This window comes from Balaenoptera acutorostrata, chromosome 9 (assembly GCF_949987535.1).
Source record: "Balaenoptera acutorostrata chromosome 9, mBalAcu1.1, whole genome shotgun sequence".
Taxonomy (NCBI): Eukaryota; Metazoa; Chordata; class Mammalia; order Artiodactyla; family Balaenopteridae; genus Balaenoptera; species Balaenoptera acutorostrata.
Window position 1 is genome coordinate 93040100 of NC_080072.1, and position 17138 is coordinate 93057237.

Consider the following 17138-nt stretch of genomic DNA (forward strand, 5'->3'; position numbering starts at 1 on the left):
GGAGTGTGTCCCCACTGACACCTTGATTTCAGCCCAGTGAAACTGATTTCAGACTTCTGGCTTCCAGAACTGTGAGAGAGTAAATTCCTGTTGTTTTTAGACACCAAATTTGTGGTAATTTGCCATGGTGGCAATACGGAAATAATACACAGGACTGTTAATTTAGAAGAAAAATATAATGAACTCAGTTATAGATCTGCGACATTTAAGGTATCCTTTGACACAAATAAAGACATCCAGCGCAGTCAGAAAAAAAAAAAAAAAAGGATATGAACTCAGAAGAGCTCTGGGTAGAATGCAAGAAGGAGGAGTCACAAGAATAAACCTTGGGATTACACAAGAGAAGAGAACAGAGTGAGAAGAAGCAAGGGCTGAGGCTCTCCTCCGGAAGCAATTCCAGTCAGATGAAGAAGAGCCCAAAATGCAATCTGACAGTAATTTACCTTACAGTGGCTTCTTGAGGTGCTGTGTATACAGCAGCAGTAGTAATATAACAGGTAATATATGGAATATTTATGCGTCAGGCATTGTGCAGAATACTTTACATGCATTCTTACTAACTGCCCATAACTTATAAGGTAGATATCATTATGCCTTTTAAAGACCAGAGAAGCAAAGTAACTTGCCCAAAGTCACTCATCGGGCAACCAAAAGCCAGAATCAAATCATCATCATCTTAACTTAAAAGCCCAAAACAAACTCTAAGCTCCATCTAACCTTACTTTTGATCTAAGCGTTGTTTAAAGAAAAGCTATACCAGCATGACACGTGATGACTTTAATTCCAGATATATCCCATATGCTAAATCCCCGATTACACTGCACTAGAAGGGGGCAATCACTGAAAGGCTAAGTGAGGTGGGTGAAGGCCAACAGACGTGGAATTTAGGAGGAAGGAAAAGAAGGGGTAGTGGCAGCCCCAAGGAGCGCGAGCTTGGAAGAGATCAAGAAGTCAAAATGATAACTACAGGGACATTCATCTGGGAACATCAGCTACATTGTGGGATGGCAGGTACCAGAAACAGACCATGAGTCCAGCTTTTCTATAGCAATTCTTGGATGGGGACAAACAAGTAGAAAAAATAAGCATAGGAAGGATGGTGATGAGAGATGCAAGACTAGCATAACGGCTAAAAGCAAAGGCTTTGGAATCAGAAAGACGTGAGTCTAGGTTCCAGACAAGTTTCTCACTCTCTTGGAGCCTCAATGTTCTCATCTGTAAAATGGAAATAAGACCCAATGCCTCAGATCAAATCAAATAATTAATGTGAAGCACATGGTGAGTGGCTTAAAATGTGTCATTATTTACCATTACTGTTGTTAGTATTGTTTTTATGAATATTGCTATACCTATTATAGCAATTAATCTCCCTATGCTTAAGTACCACTGCATTTCCATCATTTTATCAAGACCAGTGTGGTGAGCAGAAGAGCGGCCTAGACGGTCAGGAGGCCTGGGTTGTGGCACCCAGCAGACCACCTGTGGCCTCAACAGGGCCCCGGGTGGCACCCCTCACCCCACTCCCTTCTCCGGGACTAACGGCTTGCTCCCCAGGCAGGGTCCCAGTAACAGGTCGGCCCCCTCGTCTGTGCAGCCCAGCGCGGCAGGGACATGTAGCCCCGCAGCCGGCCCGCGCCCCCTTCCCGGCGCCGGCCTCACCTTCTCATAGTTCTGCATGAGGCGGCTGATAACCTCGCGCTCGACCTGCCACTCGGGTTTCTTCAGCTGCTTCCTCAACTGGTTTTTTTGGCTCTGCTTGTGGCTGTGTTTCTTCTTCCAACGATTGAAGCTCCGCACCGGGTCAGGCCGAGCTCCTGGACCCTGAGAGGCGGAAGTTTTGCCCATCGCGGCGGTGGCGACAGCCCACACGGTGCCCAAACACGAGCTGAGGCTAGGAGGACGTACGGCACTGAGACGACGCGGAACCAGCGTGGGGAAAGAGGACGACTGCGCGTGCGCGAAACCACGAGCCCGCCCCCGGGCTTTCGAAACCTGGGCACGCGCGGTGTTCACAGCTAGAAAAAAGTGGGCGGTGATTGGCGTCTCGGAATCCGCAGAGCGGAGCGGAGCAGGCTCGGGGGAAACGGAAACGGGGCAATCGGAAACGGGGCAATCTGAGGAAGAGGGCGGGGCTGAGTGGCTCCTAAAGCACGCCGGCGCTTTAAATAGGCGCATGCGCGCTGGTTGCTGTTACTACGGAGAGGTCGTACAACTTCACGCTTGAAGACTGTACTTTGCTTTGGGTTTTTCTTAGCGAACCGCGCGCTAACACTACTGCGCGCCCCTCCACTGCCCGCCACACACACACACACCGCCCCACCCCCCGCCACACACACACACACCCATCTGTGAATTATAATTGTGATCCTCGTTTTGCATGTTTCAGCCCAGGGAGCCGAATGGTTTGCCCCAAAATCAAACAGCTAGTTAACAACTTCTGATTTCTGTCCACTGCAGGGTACCTCCCTAGGAATAAAAATGCAGGGTACCTCCCTAGGAATAAAAATGAATATTCTGTATTCTTCTTATGTCCTTCTGGGTTTACCCCTTTTTCTAGCCCGTCAGAGTGTAGCTGCAGCAGTAGGGAACTGGAGCAGAGTCAAATTGAATTGCCTTAAAAGGCTATCATGAAGACGAAATAAGTAAAAATAAAGAATTAAAAGTTATTTGCAAGTTGGCCGTTTAAGTGAATTGGCTTTCAGTGAATTGGTTTTTCTGGTACATTTACCTAGAGCACAAATATACACTAGAGAGGAGTGAGGGCACAGTTGTGGCAAGGAAAACAGGGAAATTAAGTTCAAAGTTCACATGCAGAGTACTTGGACCCTCAAATTCCCCTTCCAACCCCACAAAGCCAGATGAATGCCCCAACCACGAGCCCATTCCCTAAACAGAGGATGGAGGGTGAGGGAGTGGGGGAGCAGGTGAACTGGAAAATCTCCACACTCAGAGTCACTAGATGTGGTAGAGAGTAAAGCTCAATATGGGGAGGTTATATAAAAGTATATATACATCCACTGAAAGTTAAAAATAGAACTGCCACAAGATCTAGCAATTCTACTTCTGGATACACACACAAAAGAATTGAAAACACGGTCTGGAAGAGACCTGCATTCCCATGTTCATAGCAGCATTATTCACAATAGCCAAAAGGTGGAAGCAACCCAACTGTCCATCCACAAATGGTGGATAAACAAAATGCGGTATATGCATACAATGGAATATTATTCATCCTTAAGAAGGAAGGAAATTCTGACAATGCTACAACATAGATGAACCTTGAAGACATGAGGCTAAATGAGATAAGACAGTCACAAAAAGACAAATACCATCTGATTCCACTTATATAAGGTACCTAAAGTAGTCAGATTTATAGAGATGGAAAGTAAAATGGTGGTTGCCAGGGGCTGGGGGGAGGGGAAATGAGGAATTGCTGTTTAGGGGGTAGAGAGTTTCAGTTTTGTAAGATGAAAAGAGTTCTGGAGGTTGGTTGCACAAGGATGTGAATATACTTAATGCCACTTTACACTTTAAACTGGTTTAAATGGCAAATTTTATGTGTACTTTACCACAATTTTTAAAATTATTTTAATTTTTTAAGGGTATATACAGAACAATGAGGCTCTCAACTCTAATTCTCACTTTTCTTCTAAATCTGAAGCAGCCAAGCATAAACATGCCTCAGGCAAAAAAACAGGACCGTTTGTCTCTCGGGAAGCTGACTGGCATAAGAGAAAGACCTGGATATGATGGCATTTAGGCAGCGACCAAATAAATGGCAAGTCATTGACCTCCCCTGGCTCTTCAGTGAAACCTACCAATTAATAAGCCCTTCCAAACACTTGTTTCTGATCAGCCTTACTCAAATACGAAATAATAAGCAAAGACCACCAAACATTTGAGGAAATTCTTTAACTAAAAAGTTGGAAGCTAAAACTAACAAATGAATGCAAAGAGAAAAATAAATCTTCAAAAATTAATATTTTTAGAAAGGTAAGATATGGTATCCATGTGTAAGAACAGAAACTATTCAGAGAATTAAATAGAACTCAATGGAAATCATTTTGTTCATTATATATATCAAATTTTTGACATAAAATAAGAAAATTCAAAGCTTAATCACAATAAAAAACTCAATATCACATTCCAAAGTCACTAATGGATTTAATGATTTGTAATAAAAATAATTCACATCCTGATTGGATAAAATAACATTTTTATGATGGTTTCAATGCTTATTTACTCCAATAACCTGTTTTATGTAGAAATGACCCTGAGACAAACGTTCAGTGACATTGAGGACATCATTAAATAGTTGTTAACACATTTTAATTTTCAGACTACATCCTCCACTACCAGCCAATATTCAAAAAGCTCTTGGGAATTCCCTGGTGGTCCAGTGGTTAAGACCCTGTGCTCCCAATGCAGAGGGCCCAAGTTCCATCCCTGGTCAGGCAACTAGATCCCACATGCTGCAACTAAAGATCCCGCATGCTGCAACTAAAGATCCCACATGCCGCAAAGAAGATCTCGCACGCAGCAATGAAGATACCGCGTGCCACAACAAAGACCCGGCAAAGCCAATAAATAAATAAATACTTTAAAAAAAAAAGGCCCCTAAAGGGCTAAAAAGTATTTGGAAATATGCCTGGTAACTGCTACTACAAATACAGGCAAAACTTCAGTGGGGGCAGGGGCTTTATTAAAATTTAGGGGGAGAAGGATGTAATATCAGTTCCTCATACATTATAGCCCATTTAATATTATTCATCATTAGTTTCTATTTTAATTTTTACATAGTTGTGGTTGTTCATCATCAAAATTCTTCAAATTACATATGTCTCTAAAATTTGAAAAGACCATTATATGCTTTCTGTACTTTAAAACTGTTTTTTAAAGATTATCTTATCTGCAAAAGCACAGAAGCAATGATACCCAGTAATGATGAGCCCAACTGCCGCCCAGATCTTGGTCTGTAAATACCCTTTTTTCCAATCAAATGAACCAGAGCTCTTTGGAGAAATAACTAATTCCAGGGATGGGGCAGGAAAAGTACAGAATGAGCCTAGAATGTCTTGAGGTGCCAAAAAATTTTTAAAAAGAGTTCAAAGAATGATGGGAATAGAAGGCACAGTTCTATTTATTGACCTAGGTGCTAGTCATAAGAGTGTTGGCCTCGTAATACTTCATAAGTTCTATACTTGTTTTATATAGTTTTCTATAGGTATGTTATATTTTCAATAAAAATGGTTTAAAATATAAAATGTCCACACCAAAAGAGTCATACCAAAATAGTGCTGAGAAAATACATTTAAGCCTAGGTATTTTCAAAAGTATATCTTTGGCTAGCATTCTAACCTTTATCCAGATAATTTAGCTTTAAAAATATCAAGAATTTATAAAAGAGCATTGTTTATTGCCTCTAATTGAGTTTTAGTGACAGGATGACCTCAACTGGACTTTCACATTGTTTATTTTATAATGATTTCAAAATTAATATTTTAATACTCTTCCATGTTTCAATGAACTAAAAGGTAGATGTATAGTTCTTAGATGATATGAAAATTTCAAATGTATAAAAAAAAGATTTTTGCTGTGTTTTTCACCATTAAGTTTGAAGAACATACGACAGGGATATGGAATTCTCTAGAATTACTTTTTGAGAATCTTCCTGTCAAAATCCATTTGGCTTTTCATTTACAAAATTGTGACACTATCATATCTCTGACTTCCAAGCTATTAATAATAGTAGTAGTAGTATATTAATAATAATATTATTATTACTGCTGAAATTATTATTTGAACCAAATTTTTTTCCAAATATCAACCTATGAACCAGTAGTTACTTTTTTTTCCTTAAGGATAGATCATTTTCAATTTGCCATAACATCTTCACCTCAAAACTGTAGCATTTCAAACTTTAGTCAGGTAACAGTATTTTTTTTCACTGTCACAATTTCTACACTGCTGTCAGAAGCTTTTTTGGCATTTACTTTGAATTCAGTCTTCAGGGAAGCTTTACTTTGGCCAACATGCTCTCATCATGGAGAGTATCATCACAAATCACAAAGATCTCTTCCCTTCACATGATTTTGGTTTCTGTTCTGTGTTTATAAGTAGCCCACTAGATATGTAGATCTGATAATTCTCCAGTTGTGTCATTGGCTGAGCAAAATCTATGTTCATATACAGAAAGAGTGGATTTTAGAAATCCACAAATCTAACAGTAATTGTTATCTCTTTTACATGGGTTCTATGAAGGTTATAACTAAAACAATTGAGCAATATTTAACATATCTTGCCTTATTCAAATAATCTCACGTAATGCGTCTGCTATTGTGTTAATTATTTGGTTTTATATTTTACCCTCTAAGTATAGTCTCTATTCCACAGCACCAACAGTTGCATATATACTTTTCAAATCCAATTTCAATTTTGAATACTTAACATTTTGCTGATGTGCTTTTTCATTCTCTTTATCGTTTCTAGGAACATGTGATAAATGCGAGTCTTTGCATCCATTTGCATTTTTTTCATTCTTTGATAACTTTTGATAAAAAACATTCCTTCAAGGTACAATAAACAGAATCTAGTACGTTTTCACTCTTTGAAAGAGTTTGTATTTTTTACAAAGTTTCCAAAACTTCCACGTGTGCTGTTTTTTATTTTTTAATTTTAGATTTCTTGCTTATCACAGATAATTTCCAAGAAGAATGACCTATTCTTTAATATTCAAGTTATATGGCCATGTACCTGAATTGGAAGAAAATACATGGGTACAAATGTATATTTAATTTTTTCTCTTCCAGTTTTTATTTCAATTCATGTGTCTTGATTGACATGGAGGTAGTAAATTCCCACCCTGCTCTCAGTTCCACAGTCTATGAAAATACTATTTTTTCCAGTACTGTATACCCCCTATATTTTCTCAATTAACCAAATAATATTATTTCACTTTCCTCTATAATAGCTTCCTCTTTTTGTTTTCTGGTTCTATTAATATTTAAAATTATGTTTCTGCTATCTAGTAAGAAATTATATGAGCTTTGTATTTTTTTTTTTTTAATCATGCCTCGTTTTTTTATTTTTTTTTTTATTTATTTATTTATTTATTTATTTATTTATTTATTTATTTTTGGCTGTGCTGGGTCTTTGGTTCGTGCGAGGGCTTTCTCCAGTTGCGGCAAGTGGGGGCCACTCTTCATCGCGGTGCGGGGACCGCTCTTCATCGCGGTGCGCGGGCCTCTCACTATCGCGGCCCCTCCCGTCGCGGGGCACAGGCTCCAGAAGCGCAGGCTCAGCAGCCGTGGCTCACGGGCCCAGCCGCTCCGCGGCACGTGGGATCCTCCCAGACCAGGGCTCGAACCCGTGTCCCCTGCATTAGCAGGCAGATTCTCAACCACTGCGCCACCAGGGAAGCCCTGAGCTTTGTATTTTATCTCAAAATTTGTAAAAATTTAAAACAATATATACCCAAAAAAGCTGCTAAATTTCAACACTGATTATTTTTGCCGAATGACATTTTATAAGAACAAGGAAGCATGTACTCTTGTATAATCACCTAAGGCTTACCTAGGAATTGCTAAATTATTGTTATATAACATGTACTTTTGCGATCTTACTTATTTTGACTGCAGAATAAGAGGATCACCCCATTTTTTTAAACAAATCTGATACTTTTAAAAAATAACAAAGGTTGGCAAGGATGTGGGGAAAAGGGAACCCTTGTACAGCATTGGTGAGAATGTAAATTGGTGCAGCTGGAAAATGTTATGGAGGTTTCTCAAAAAACTAAAAATAGAACTACCATATGACCCAGCAATTCCACTTCTGGGTATACATCTGAAAAAAAAAAAACACTAATTCAAAAAGATACATGCACCCCAATGTTCATAGCAGCATTATTTACAATTGCCAAGATATGGCAGCAACCTAAGTGTCCATCAACAGATGAATGGATAAAGAAGATGTGGCATATATGTATACACACACACACACACACACACACACACACACACACACACAATGGAATACTACTCAGCCATAATAAAGAATGAAATTTTGCCATTTGCAGCAAGATGGATGGACTTGGAGGGCATTATGCTAAGTGAAATAAGTCAGACAGAGAAAGACAAATACTGTATGATATAACTTATACGTGGAATCTAAAAAGCACTACAAACCAGTGAATGTAACAAAAAAGAAGCAGACTCACAGATACAGAGAACAAACTAGTGGTTACCAGTGGGGAGAAGGAAGGAGGGAGGGGCAATATAAGGACAGGCGATTAAGAGGTACGAACTATCAATATTAGGTATAAAATAAGCTATAAGTACAACATAGGGAATATAGCCAACATTATATAATAACTGTAAATGGAGTATAGCCATTAAAAATTGTGACTCATTATATTGTATACCTATAATTTATATAACATTGTACATGAACTATACTTCAATTAAAAAAACCTGATAGTTTTACTATGTTATGTTTTAGAGTTAACTGCTACCAGTCAATTTTTTCCCAGGCACAGAAAGGATCTCTTCAATAGTAGTTCTTTGTTTAAGTTTTTCTGCTCTCTATAATGTAACTGCCTCTTACCTTGCTACTGAAATTAAATACTATTTAATTTCAGGAGAGTCCCATAGCAGCTGAATAACTTGGCCTAAGATGCTAAAAGATGATTCATCTAAGTCCTCTTGTCATGTAAAAAAGGCAAATAATTTATGGTAAATCAATTCAATTGTATGTCAACTTTTTTATTGAAAAAGAAATTAATAACCCTACAACAAAGTATATGTTTATTCAAATAAAGAAATCCCTCTTTGTCTCTTTATGCCTTATAAATATCATCAGTCTGAAGTCATTCTTAGGACACAATACCTCTATGGAATTTTAGAGGTTGCAGCTTAGGTTGGTTCCATCCTCTTTAACTCACATCCTCTAAAACCTGGCAGGGCCAACATGCAGCCACTTTAATCCCAGAGAACCAGAGTGTATGTAACATCTCTGAAATTTTCAACAACAAAAATATATTTGCCTAATTGGCTAGAACACATAAACTAGAAGGCCAAGAGGTTCTGACCACCACAGCTGTTGTGTTTCTAACCTCTGCCAGGAGTCATGAATCAATTAGTTTGTCTCTGCACACATTTGTTCATTCATTTATCTAATTTTTTGTGGGTGCCTACAGTGTACTGGATGGACATTGTTAAGCCTCAAGAATACAAAATGAATAAGAAATTGTCCTTGCCTCAAGGAGTTTATAACCTAGTATGATAGTCTCTGAAATTAGCTTCCTGAGAATCACAAAGGGAGTTTTTTTAGAAAATAGTGCTTCCTCAGTTTTACCCAAAAATATTCTGATTCTGAAAGTATGAAACGGAAACTAGGCAATCTGATGTGATCAGCCAGATCAACTGTTCTGCACATTGTTTTTTGGGAACCTCTGGTCTAATAGATTATAATAATTGAAGCTGATTATAATTAATTATATAATTTGAATCAGTTCCAGTTTAATGCCACTAAAATTACACAATAATAAAACTATGAAAGATTAACATATGAAAAGGAAATAGAAATGAATAAAGTCTCCATATGCCCTTGAATCACATTTGAACCATAGATAATACTAACAAGCCTAACAAAACCATCTCCACTCATGGAAGTTATCAGTAAAAATTACTGTAGCTCTCACCATAAAGATTCTGATAAAGAGGTCTACTAGTAAAAATATTTGAAAACTCATGCCCTAATCATTTGTCTGAGATAAACTAAACCTCTACCACTTTTTTCACTTAGTAAGGAATTGGAACTTACAGTTAGTTCTTTTTAGTTGGTCATGGCCAGCAGGTGGCAGTTCAGGATTACGTACTCTCTTTCCCTTGGGATTAGACCAAATTCAATCTGAGTTTTTATAGCCACCAAGCAGTTGGTTTTCCTGTCAGTTTATCTGCCTTGTAACAATCAGCTTTTAGAACATGGCCTACAATTAGTACTCCTCAACTTCTCTGGAATACTTATGAATTCTTTCTTCCATCACATTATTTTCAATTAAAAGTAACTGCCAACATTTATTGAGCATCTAGTAAGTGCTATGCATTGCTAGATTCATAACATACATTATCTCTAAACCTTACACAGCCCATTTTTCAGATGAGATAACTGAAGCTTAGAAAGATTAAATAATATGCCCAGGGTCACTGACCTAGTAAATGACAGCACTGGATATTGTATCCCAGTTTGGCACTGAAAACATTTTTATAATTTCCATCTGTTTTATCACTGGACAGCTTTCATCTATCCTGTTCTAGGAAGAATTAAGAGCTTCATAAATACTAGTTTATCTTCACCTGGAGCTAATCTTATTATTTCTAACATGAACTGACTTTGGTTATTTAAGATGATTTAAATCTAATTGTCCACTACTTATGTACTATTTCCATATATTTCTACGTCTTGCATAGATTAAATAAGAATCTTTATCAGGAGATTACCAGTTCACCTCTGACACATAGAGAGTTTGGACAGGGTAACTCTCATCCTACAACAGCAACAAAAAAGCTGAACAAAGTGAAATCAATTACATTTCTTGGAACCATGAGAAAACTGAGTTTGCAGGGCAAACTGCCACCCTGAAATCTGGAAAAACAGACAAATCCAAACACTCACAGCCAAGATCTGCCTATCCAAAGCAGAAGCTGCTGGAGCCATAAACAGGTAGGAATACTTGGATCATAATTTTGGTGAATTGTTGGAGTTTGAATGCAGATTAGCATAAGTAGGAGCCACAGTCTCAGGGTGGGTGGGTGGGAGAGAGGGACAGAGGAGGTGGCCAATCCCACCAGGTTCTCAAAGTAAAGATCTCAGAAAAATGCCCTTGTGGCCAGGGCGAGGGGAAGAGTAATTATTATGAAATATTCCCAAAGTCTTCTCCATGATAAAGGCCTACCCTCCAGGAGAAACAACTTTACCAGAGCCTTGTCCCAGATTCATGAGGGAATTACATTCCTCTCACCCCAGCCCTTCTAGTCTTCCTGTCTTACCTAAAGTGAGGGAAGGACTACCTAAGAAAAAATACTTGTGAAAATCACAGGCAAGAGACATAGACCCAATAAAAGATTGGCATTGAATTGGAAAATTATAGACCCTCCCCCTCCCCTACACCTTACCACCACTCCAGCAAGGCTCCAATGTAATAGTAGTGGGTTATAACTGAAAAAAACTGCAATACACAGGCTCTCTCTAAGGAGAAGAACTTAGGGAAGCCCAAGGTCAACAGAAGATATAAAACCAAGAACACTAGAGGAATCTGAAGCCTCTGGCACCTATAACTACAGCAAACATTAAACAAAGCTCAACTCCTAGCCGGATTACCATAAACTCTCACACACCTCAGTTCCTATTACCTAATACAATGTACCAGGCTTCTGACAAAAAATTGAAAAGACACATCAATATACAAGAAAAAAGTCCAAAGAGGCAAAGCAAGCATCAGAACCAAACTTAGATATGAAGCAGATATTGGAAGTATTAGAAAAGGAATTTAAAATAACTATGAGTAATATGTTAAAGGCTCTAATGGAAAAAGTAGTCAACATGCAAGAACAGATAAATAATGTAAGTAGACAGAAAGAAATTTTAAGAATCAGAAGGAAATGATAGAAATCAAAAACGTTGTAACAGAAACTTTAAAAAACAATGTCTTTGATGGGTTTACCAGCAGATTTGACTGGTAAAGAATCAGTTAACTTGAAGGAAAGAATCAGTTAACTTGAAGATAGGTCAATAAAAACTCTCCATGCTGAACTGAATAGAGAAAAAATTGACAATCAGAAAAGTGAATTTTAAAAATGTCAGATAATTTTAAACATATAACATATGAACAATCGGAATGCCAGAAGAAGAAGAAAGAGAGAATAGCATAAATAGAAATATTTGAAGTAATAATGGCCACAAACTTTCCAAAATTAATGACCTCAAACCACAGATCTAGGAAGCTTAGCGTTACAAAGTAGAATAAATACTAAAACCAAACAAACAAACAAACTACATGTAGGCATCTGTAATCAAACTCAGAAAACCAAAGACAAAGAGAAAATCCTCAAAGAAGTCCAAGGAAAAAAAAAATACACTTTTCGTCTAGTGGAACAGGATAAGAATTACAGCTTCTCATTAGAAATCTTGTAAGCAAGAAGAGAGTTGGATGAAATACTTAAAATGTTGAAATAAAAATAAAATATATAAATAATTCTTTAAACTCAATGATAAGAAAATATCCCAGTTTTTTAAATGGGCAAAAGATCTGCTCTGACATCCCATAAAAGAAGATATAGAGAGGACATTCAAGATGGCAGAAGAGTAAGACGTGCAGATAACCTTCCTCCCCACAAATACATCAAAGATACATCTACATGCAGAACAACTCCTACAGAACACCAACTGAATGCTGGCAGAAGACCTCAGACTTCTGACAAGGCAAGAAACTCCCCACGTACCTGGCCATGTGGCTGACGGGGTTCTGGTGCTCCAGCTGGCTGTCAGGCCAGAGCCTCGGAGGTGGGAGAGCCGAGTTCTAGACATTGGACCACCAGAGACCTCCTGGTTCCACATAATATCAATCAGCGAGAGCTCTCCCAGAGATCTCCGTCTCAACGCTAAAACCCAGCTCCACTCAACAACCAGCAAGTTACAGTGCTGGATGCCCCATGCCAAACAACTAGTAAGATAGGAACACACCCCACCCATTAGCAGAGAGGCTGCCTGAAATCATAATAAGTTCACAGACCCCTCAAAACACGCCACCAGATGCACTCCTGCCACCAGAAAGACAGATCCAGCCCCATCCACCAGAACACAGGCACCAGTCCCCTACACCAGGAAGCCTACACAACCCACTGAACCAACTTTAGCCACTGGAGGCAGACACCAAAAACAACAGGAACTACGAACATGCAGCCTGTGAAATAGAGACTCCAAAAACAGTAAGTTAAGCAAAATGAGAAGACAGAGAAATAACAGATAAAGAGGAAATGGGCAGTCTACCTGAAAAAGAGTTCAGAGTAATGATAGTAAAGATGATCCAAAATCTTGCAAATAGAATGGAGAAAATACAAGAAATGTTTAACAAGGACCTAGAAGAACTAAAGAGCAAACAAACAATAATGAACAACACAATAAAAAATTAAGTTAAAAATTCTCTAATACAATGGAGAAAAGACAGCCTCTTCAATAAGTGGTGCTGGGAAAACTGTACAGCTACATGTAAAAGAATGAAATTAGAATGCTTCCTAACACCATACACAAAAATAAACTCAAAATGGATTAAATATAAGGCCAGACACCATAAAACACTTAGAGGAAAACATAGGCAGAACACTCTATGGCATAAATCATAGCAAGATCCTTTTTGACCCACCTCCTAGAGTAATGGAAATAAAAACAAACATAAACAAATGGGACCTAAGGAAACTCAAAAGCTTTTGCACAGCAAAGGAAACCATAAACAGGATGAAAAGACAGCCCTCAGAATGGGAGAAAATATTTGCAAATGAAGCAACTGACAAAGGATTAATCTCCAAAATATACAAGTAGCTCATACAGCTCAATATCAAAAAAACAAACAACCCAATCCAAAAATGGGCAGAAGACCTAAATAGACATTTCTCCAAAGAAGATATACAGACTGCCAAAAACACATGAAAGGATGCTCAACATCGCTAATCATTAGAGGAATGCAAATCAAAACTACAATGAGGTGTCACCTCACACCCGTCAGAATGGCCATCATCAAAAAATCTACAAGCATTAAATGCTGGAGATGGTGTGGAGAAAAGGGAACCCCCTTGCACTGTTGGTGGGAATGTAAATTGGTACAGCCACTATGGAGAACAGTATGGAGGTTCCTTAAAAAACTAAAAATAGAACTACCATATGACCCAGCAATCCCACTACTGGGTATATACCCTGAGAAAACCATAATTCAAAAAGAGACATGTACCCCAATGTTCATTGCAGCACTATCTACAATAGCCAGGACATGGAAACAACCTAAGTGTCCATCGACAGATGAATGGATATAGAAGATGTGGCATATATATACAATGGAATATTACTCAGCCATAAAAAGAAATGAAATTGAGTTATTTGTAGTGAGGTGGGTGGACCTAGAGTCTGTCATACAGAGTGAAATAAGTCAGAAAGAGAAAAACAAATACCGTATGCTAACCCATATATATGGAATCTAAAAAAACATTGTTCTGATGACCCTAGGGGCAGGACAAGAAAAAAGACACAGATGTAGAGAATGGACTTGAGGACATGATGAGGGAGAAGGGTAAGCTGGGACGAAGTGAAAGAGTAGCATTGACATATATACACTACCAAATGTAAAATAGGTAGCTAGTGGGAAGCAGTTGCATAGCACAGGGAGATCAGCTTAGTGATTTGCGATGACCTGGAGGGGTGGGGTAGGGAGGGTGGGAAGGAGGTGCAAGAGGGAGGGGATATAGGAATATATGTATACATATAGCTGATTCACTTTGTTATACAGCAGAAACTAACACAACATTGTAAACAATTATACTCCAATAAAGTTGTTAAAAAAATAAAATAATAAATTAAATAAATAAATAAATAAAAATTTTAAAAAAAATTCTCTAGAAGGAATCAAGAGCAGAATAACTGAGGCAGAAGAACGGATAAGTGACCTGGAAGATAAAATAGTGGAAATAACTACTGCAGAGCAGAATAAAGAAAAAAGAATGAAAAGAATTGAGGACAGTCTCAGAGACCTCTGGGGCAACATTAAATGCACCATCATTCAAATTATAGGGTTCCCAAAAGAAGAAGAGAAAAAGAAAGGGACTGAGAAAATATTTGACGAGATTATAGTTGAAAACTGCCCTAACACAGGAAAGGAAATTGTCAATCAAGTCCAGGAAGCACAGAGAGCCCCATACAGGATAAATCCAAGGAGAAACATGCCAAGACACATATTAATCAAACTATCAAAAATTAAATACAAAGAAAAATTATTAAAAGCAACAAGGGAAAAGCAACAAATAACATACAAGGGAATCCCCATAAGGTTAACAGCTGATCTTTCAGCAGAAACTCTGCAAGCCAGAAAGGAGTGGCAAGACATATTTAAAGTGATGAAAGGGAAAAACATACAACCAAGATTACTCTACCCAGCAAGGATCTCATTCAGATTTGACAGAGAAAATAAAACCTTCACAGACAAGCAAAAGCTAAGAGAATTCAGCACCACCAAACCAGCTTTAAAACAAATGCTAAAGGAACTTCTCTAGGTGGGAAACGCAAGGGAAGGAAAAGACCTACAATAACAAACCCAAAACAATTAAGAAAATGGTAACAGGAACATACATATCGATAATTACCTTAAACGTGAATGGATTAAATGCTCCATCCAAAAGACACATACTGGCTGAATGCATACAAAAACAGGACCCATATATATGCTGTCTACGAGAGACCCACTTCAGACCTAGGGACACATACAGACTGAAAGTGAGGGGATGGAAAAAGATACTCCATGCAAATAGAAATCAAAAGAAAGCTGGAGTAGCAATTCTCATATCAGACAAAATTGACTTTAAATAAAGACTATTACAAGAGACAAAAAAGAACACTACATAATGATCAAGGGATCAATCAAGAAGAAGATATAACAATTGTAAATATTTATGCACTCAACATAGGAGCACCTCAATACATAAGGCAAATGCTAACAGCCATAAAAGGCGAAATCAACAGGGACACAGTAACAGTAGGGGACTTTAACACCCCACTTTCACCAATGGACAGATCAACCAAAATGAAAATAAATAAGGAAACACAAGGTTTAAATGACACGTTAAACAGGATGGACTTAATTGATATTTATAGGACATTCCATCCAAAAACAACAGAATACACTTTCTTCTCAAGTACTCATGGAACATTCTCCAGGATAGATCGTATCCTGGGTCACAAATCAAGCCTTGGTAAAGAAAAAACATGGAAATCATATCAAGTATCTTTTCCCACCACAATGATATGAGACTAGATGTCAATTACAGGAAAAAAACTGTAAAAAATACAAACACATGGAGGCTCAACAGTACACTACTAAATAACAAAGAGATCACTGAAGAAGTCAAAGAGGAAATCACAAAATACCTAGAAATAAATGACAATGAAAACACGCCAACCCAAAACCTATAGGATGCAGCAAAAGCAGTTTTAAGAGGGAAGTTTATAGCAATACAATCCTACCTCAAGAAACAAGAAAAATCTCAAACAAACAACTTAGCCTTACACCTAAAGCAATTACAGAAAGAAGAACAAAAAAACCCCAGAGTTAGCAGATGGAGAGAAATCATAAAGATCAGATCAGAAATAAATGAAAAAGAAATGAAGGAAACGATAGCAAAGATCAATAAAACTAAAAGCTGTTTCTTTGGTCAGAAGCATTAGCCAAACTCATCAAGAAAAAAAGGGAGAAGACTCAAATCAACAGAATTAGAAATGGAAAAGGAGAAGTAACAACTGACACTGCAGAAATACCAAGGATCATGAGAGATTACTGCAAGCAACTAAATGCCAATAAAATGGACAACCTGGAAGAAATGGACAAATTGTTAGAAAAGCACAACCTTCCAAGACTGAACCAGGAAGAAATAGAAAATATAAACAGACCAATCACAAGCACTGAAATTGAAACTGTGATCAAAAATCTTCCAATAAACAAAAGCCCAGGACCAGAATGATTCACAGGCGAATTCTATGAAACATTTAGAGAAGAGCTAACACCTATACTTCTCAAACTCTTCCAAAATATAGCAGAGGGAGGAACACTCCCAAACACATTCTACGAGGCCACTATTACCCTGATACCAAAACCAGACAAAGATGTCACAAAAAAAGAAAATTACAGGCCAATATCACTGATGAACATAGATGCAAAAATCCTCAACAAAATACTAGCAAACAGAATCCAACAGCACATTAAAAGGATCATACACAGTGATCAAGTGGAATTTATCCCAGGAACGCAAGGATTCTTCAATTACACAAATCAATCAATGTGATACACCATATTAACAAATTGAAGGATAAAAACCATATGATCATCT

At 37.9% G+C, this 17138-nt stretch overlaps 1 protein-coding gene across 1 annotated transcript in view; it reads right to left on the reverse strand.

Moving 5' to 3' along the window:
• DDX10 (DEAD-box helicase 10) overlaps window positions 1–1927 on the reverse strand; it is a 251244-nt gene extending 249317 nt beyond the window's left edge. Inside the window, exon 1 of the mRNA XM_057553611.1 lies at window positions 1660–1927. Coding sequence (XP_057409594.1) covers window positions 1660–1845 — 186 coding nt within the window. The 5' untranslated portion in view covers window positions 1846–1927. The remainder of the gene's footprint in view (window positions 1–1659) is intronic.
• Between the last annotated feature and the right edge of the window lie 15211 nt (window positions 1928–17138).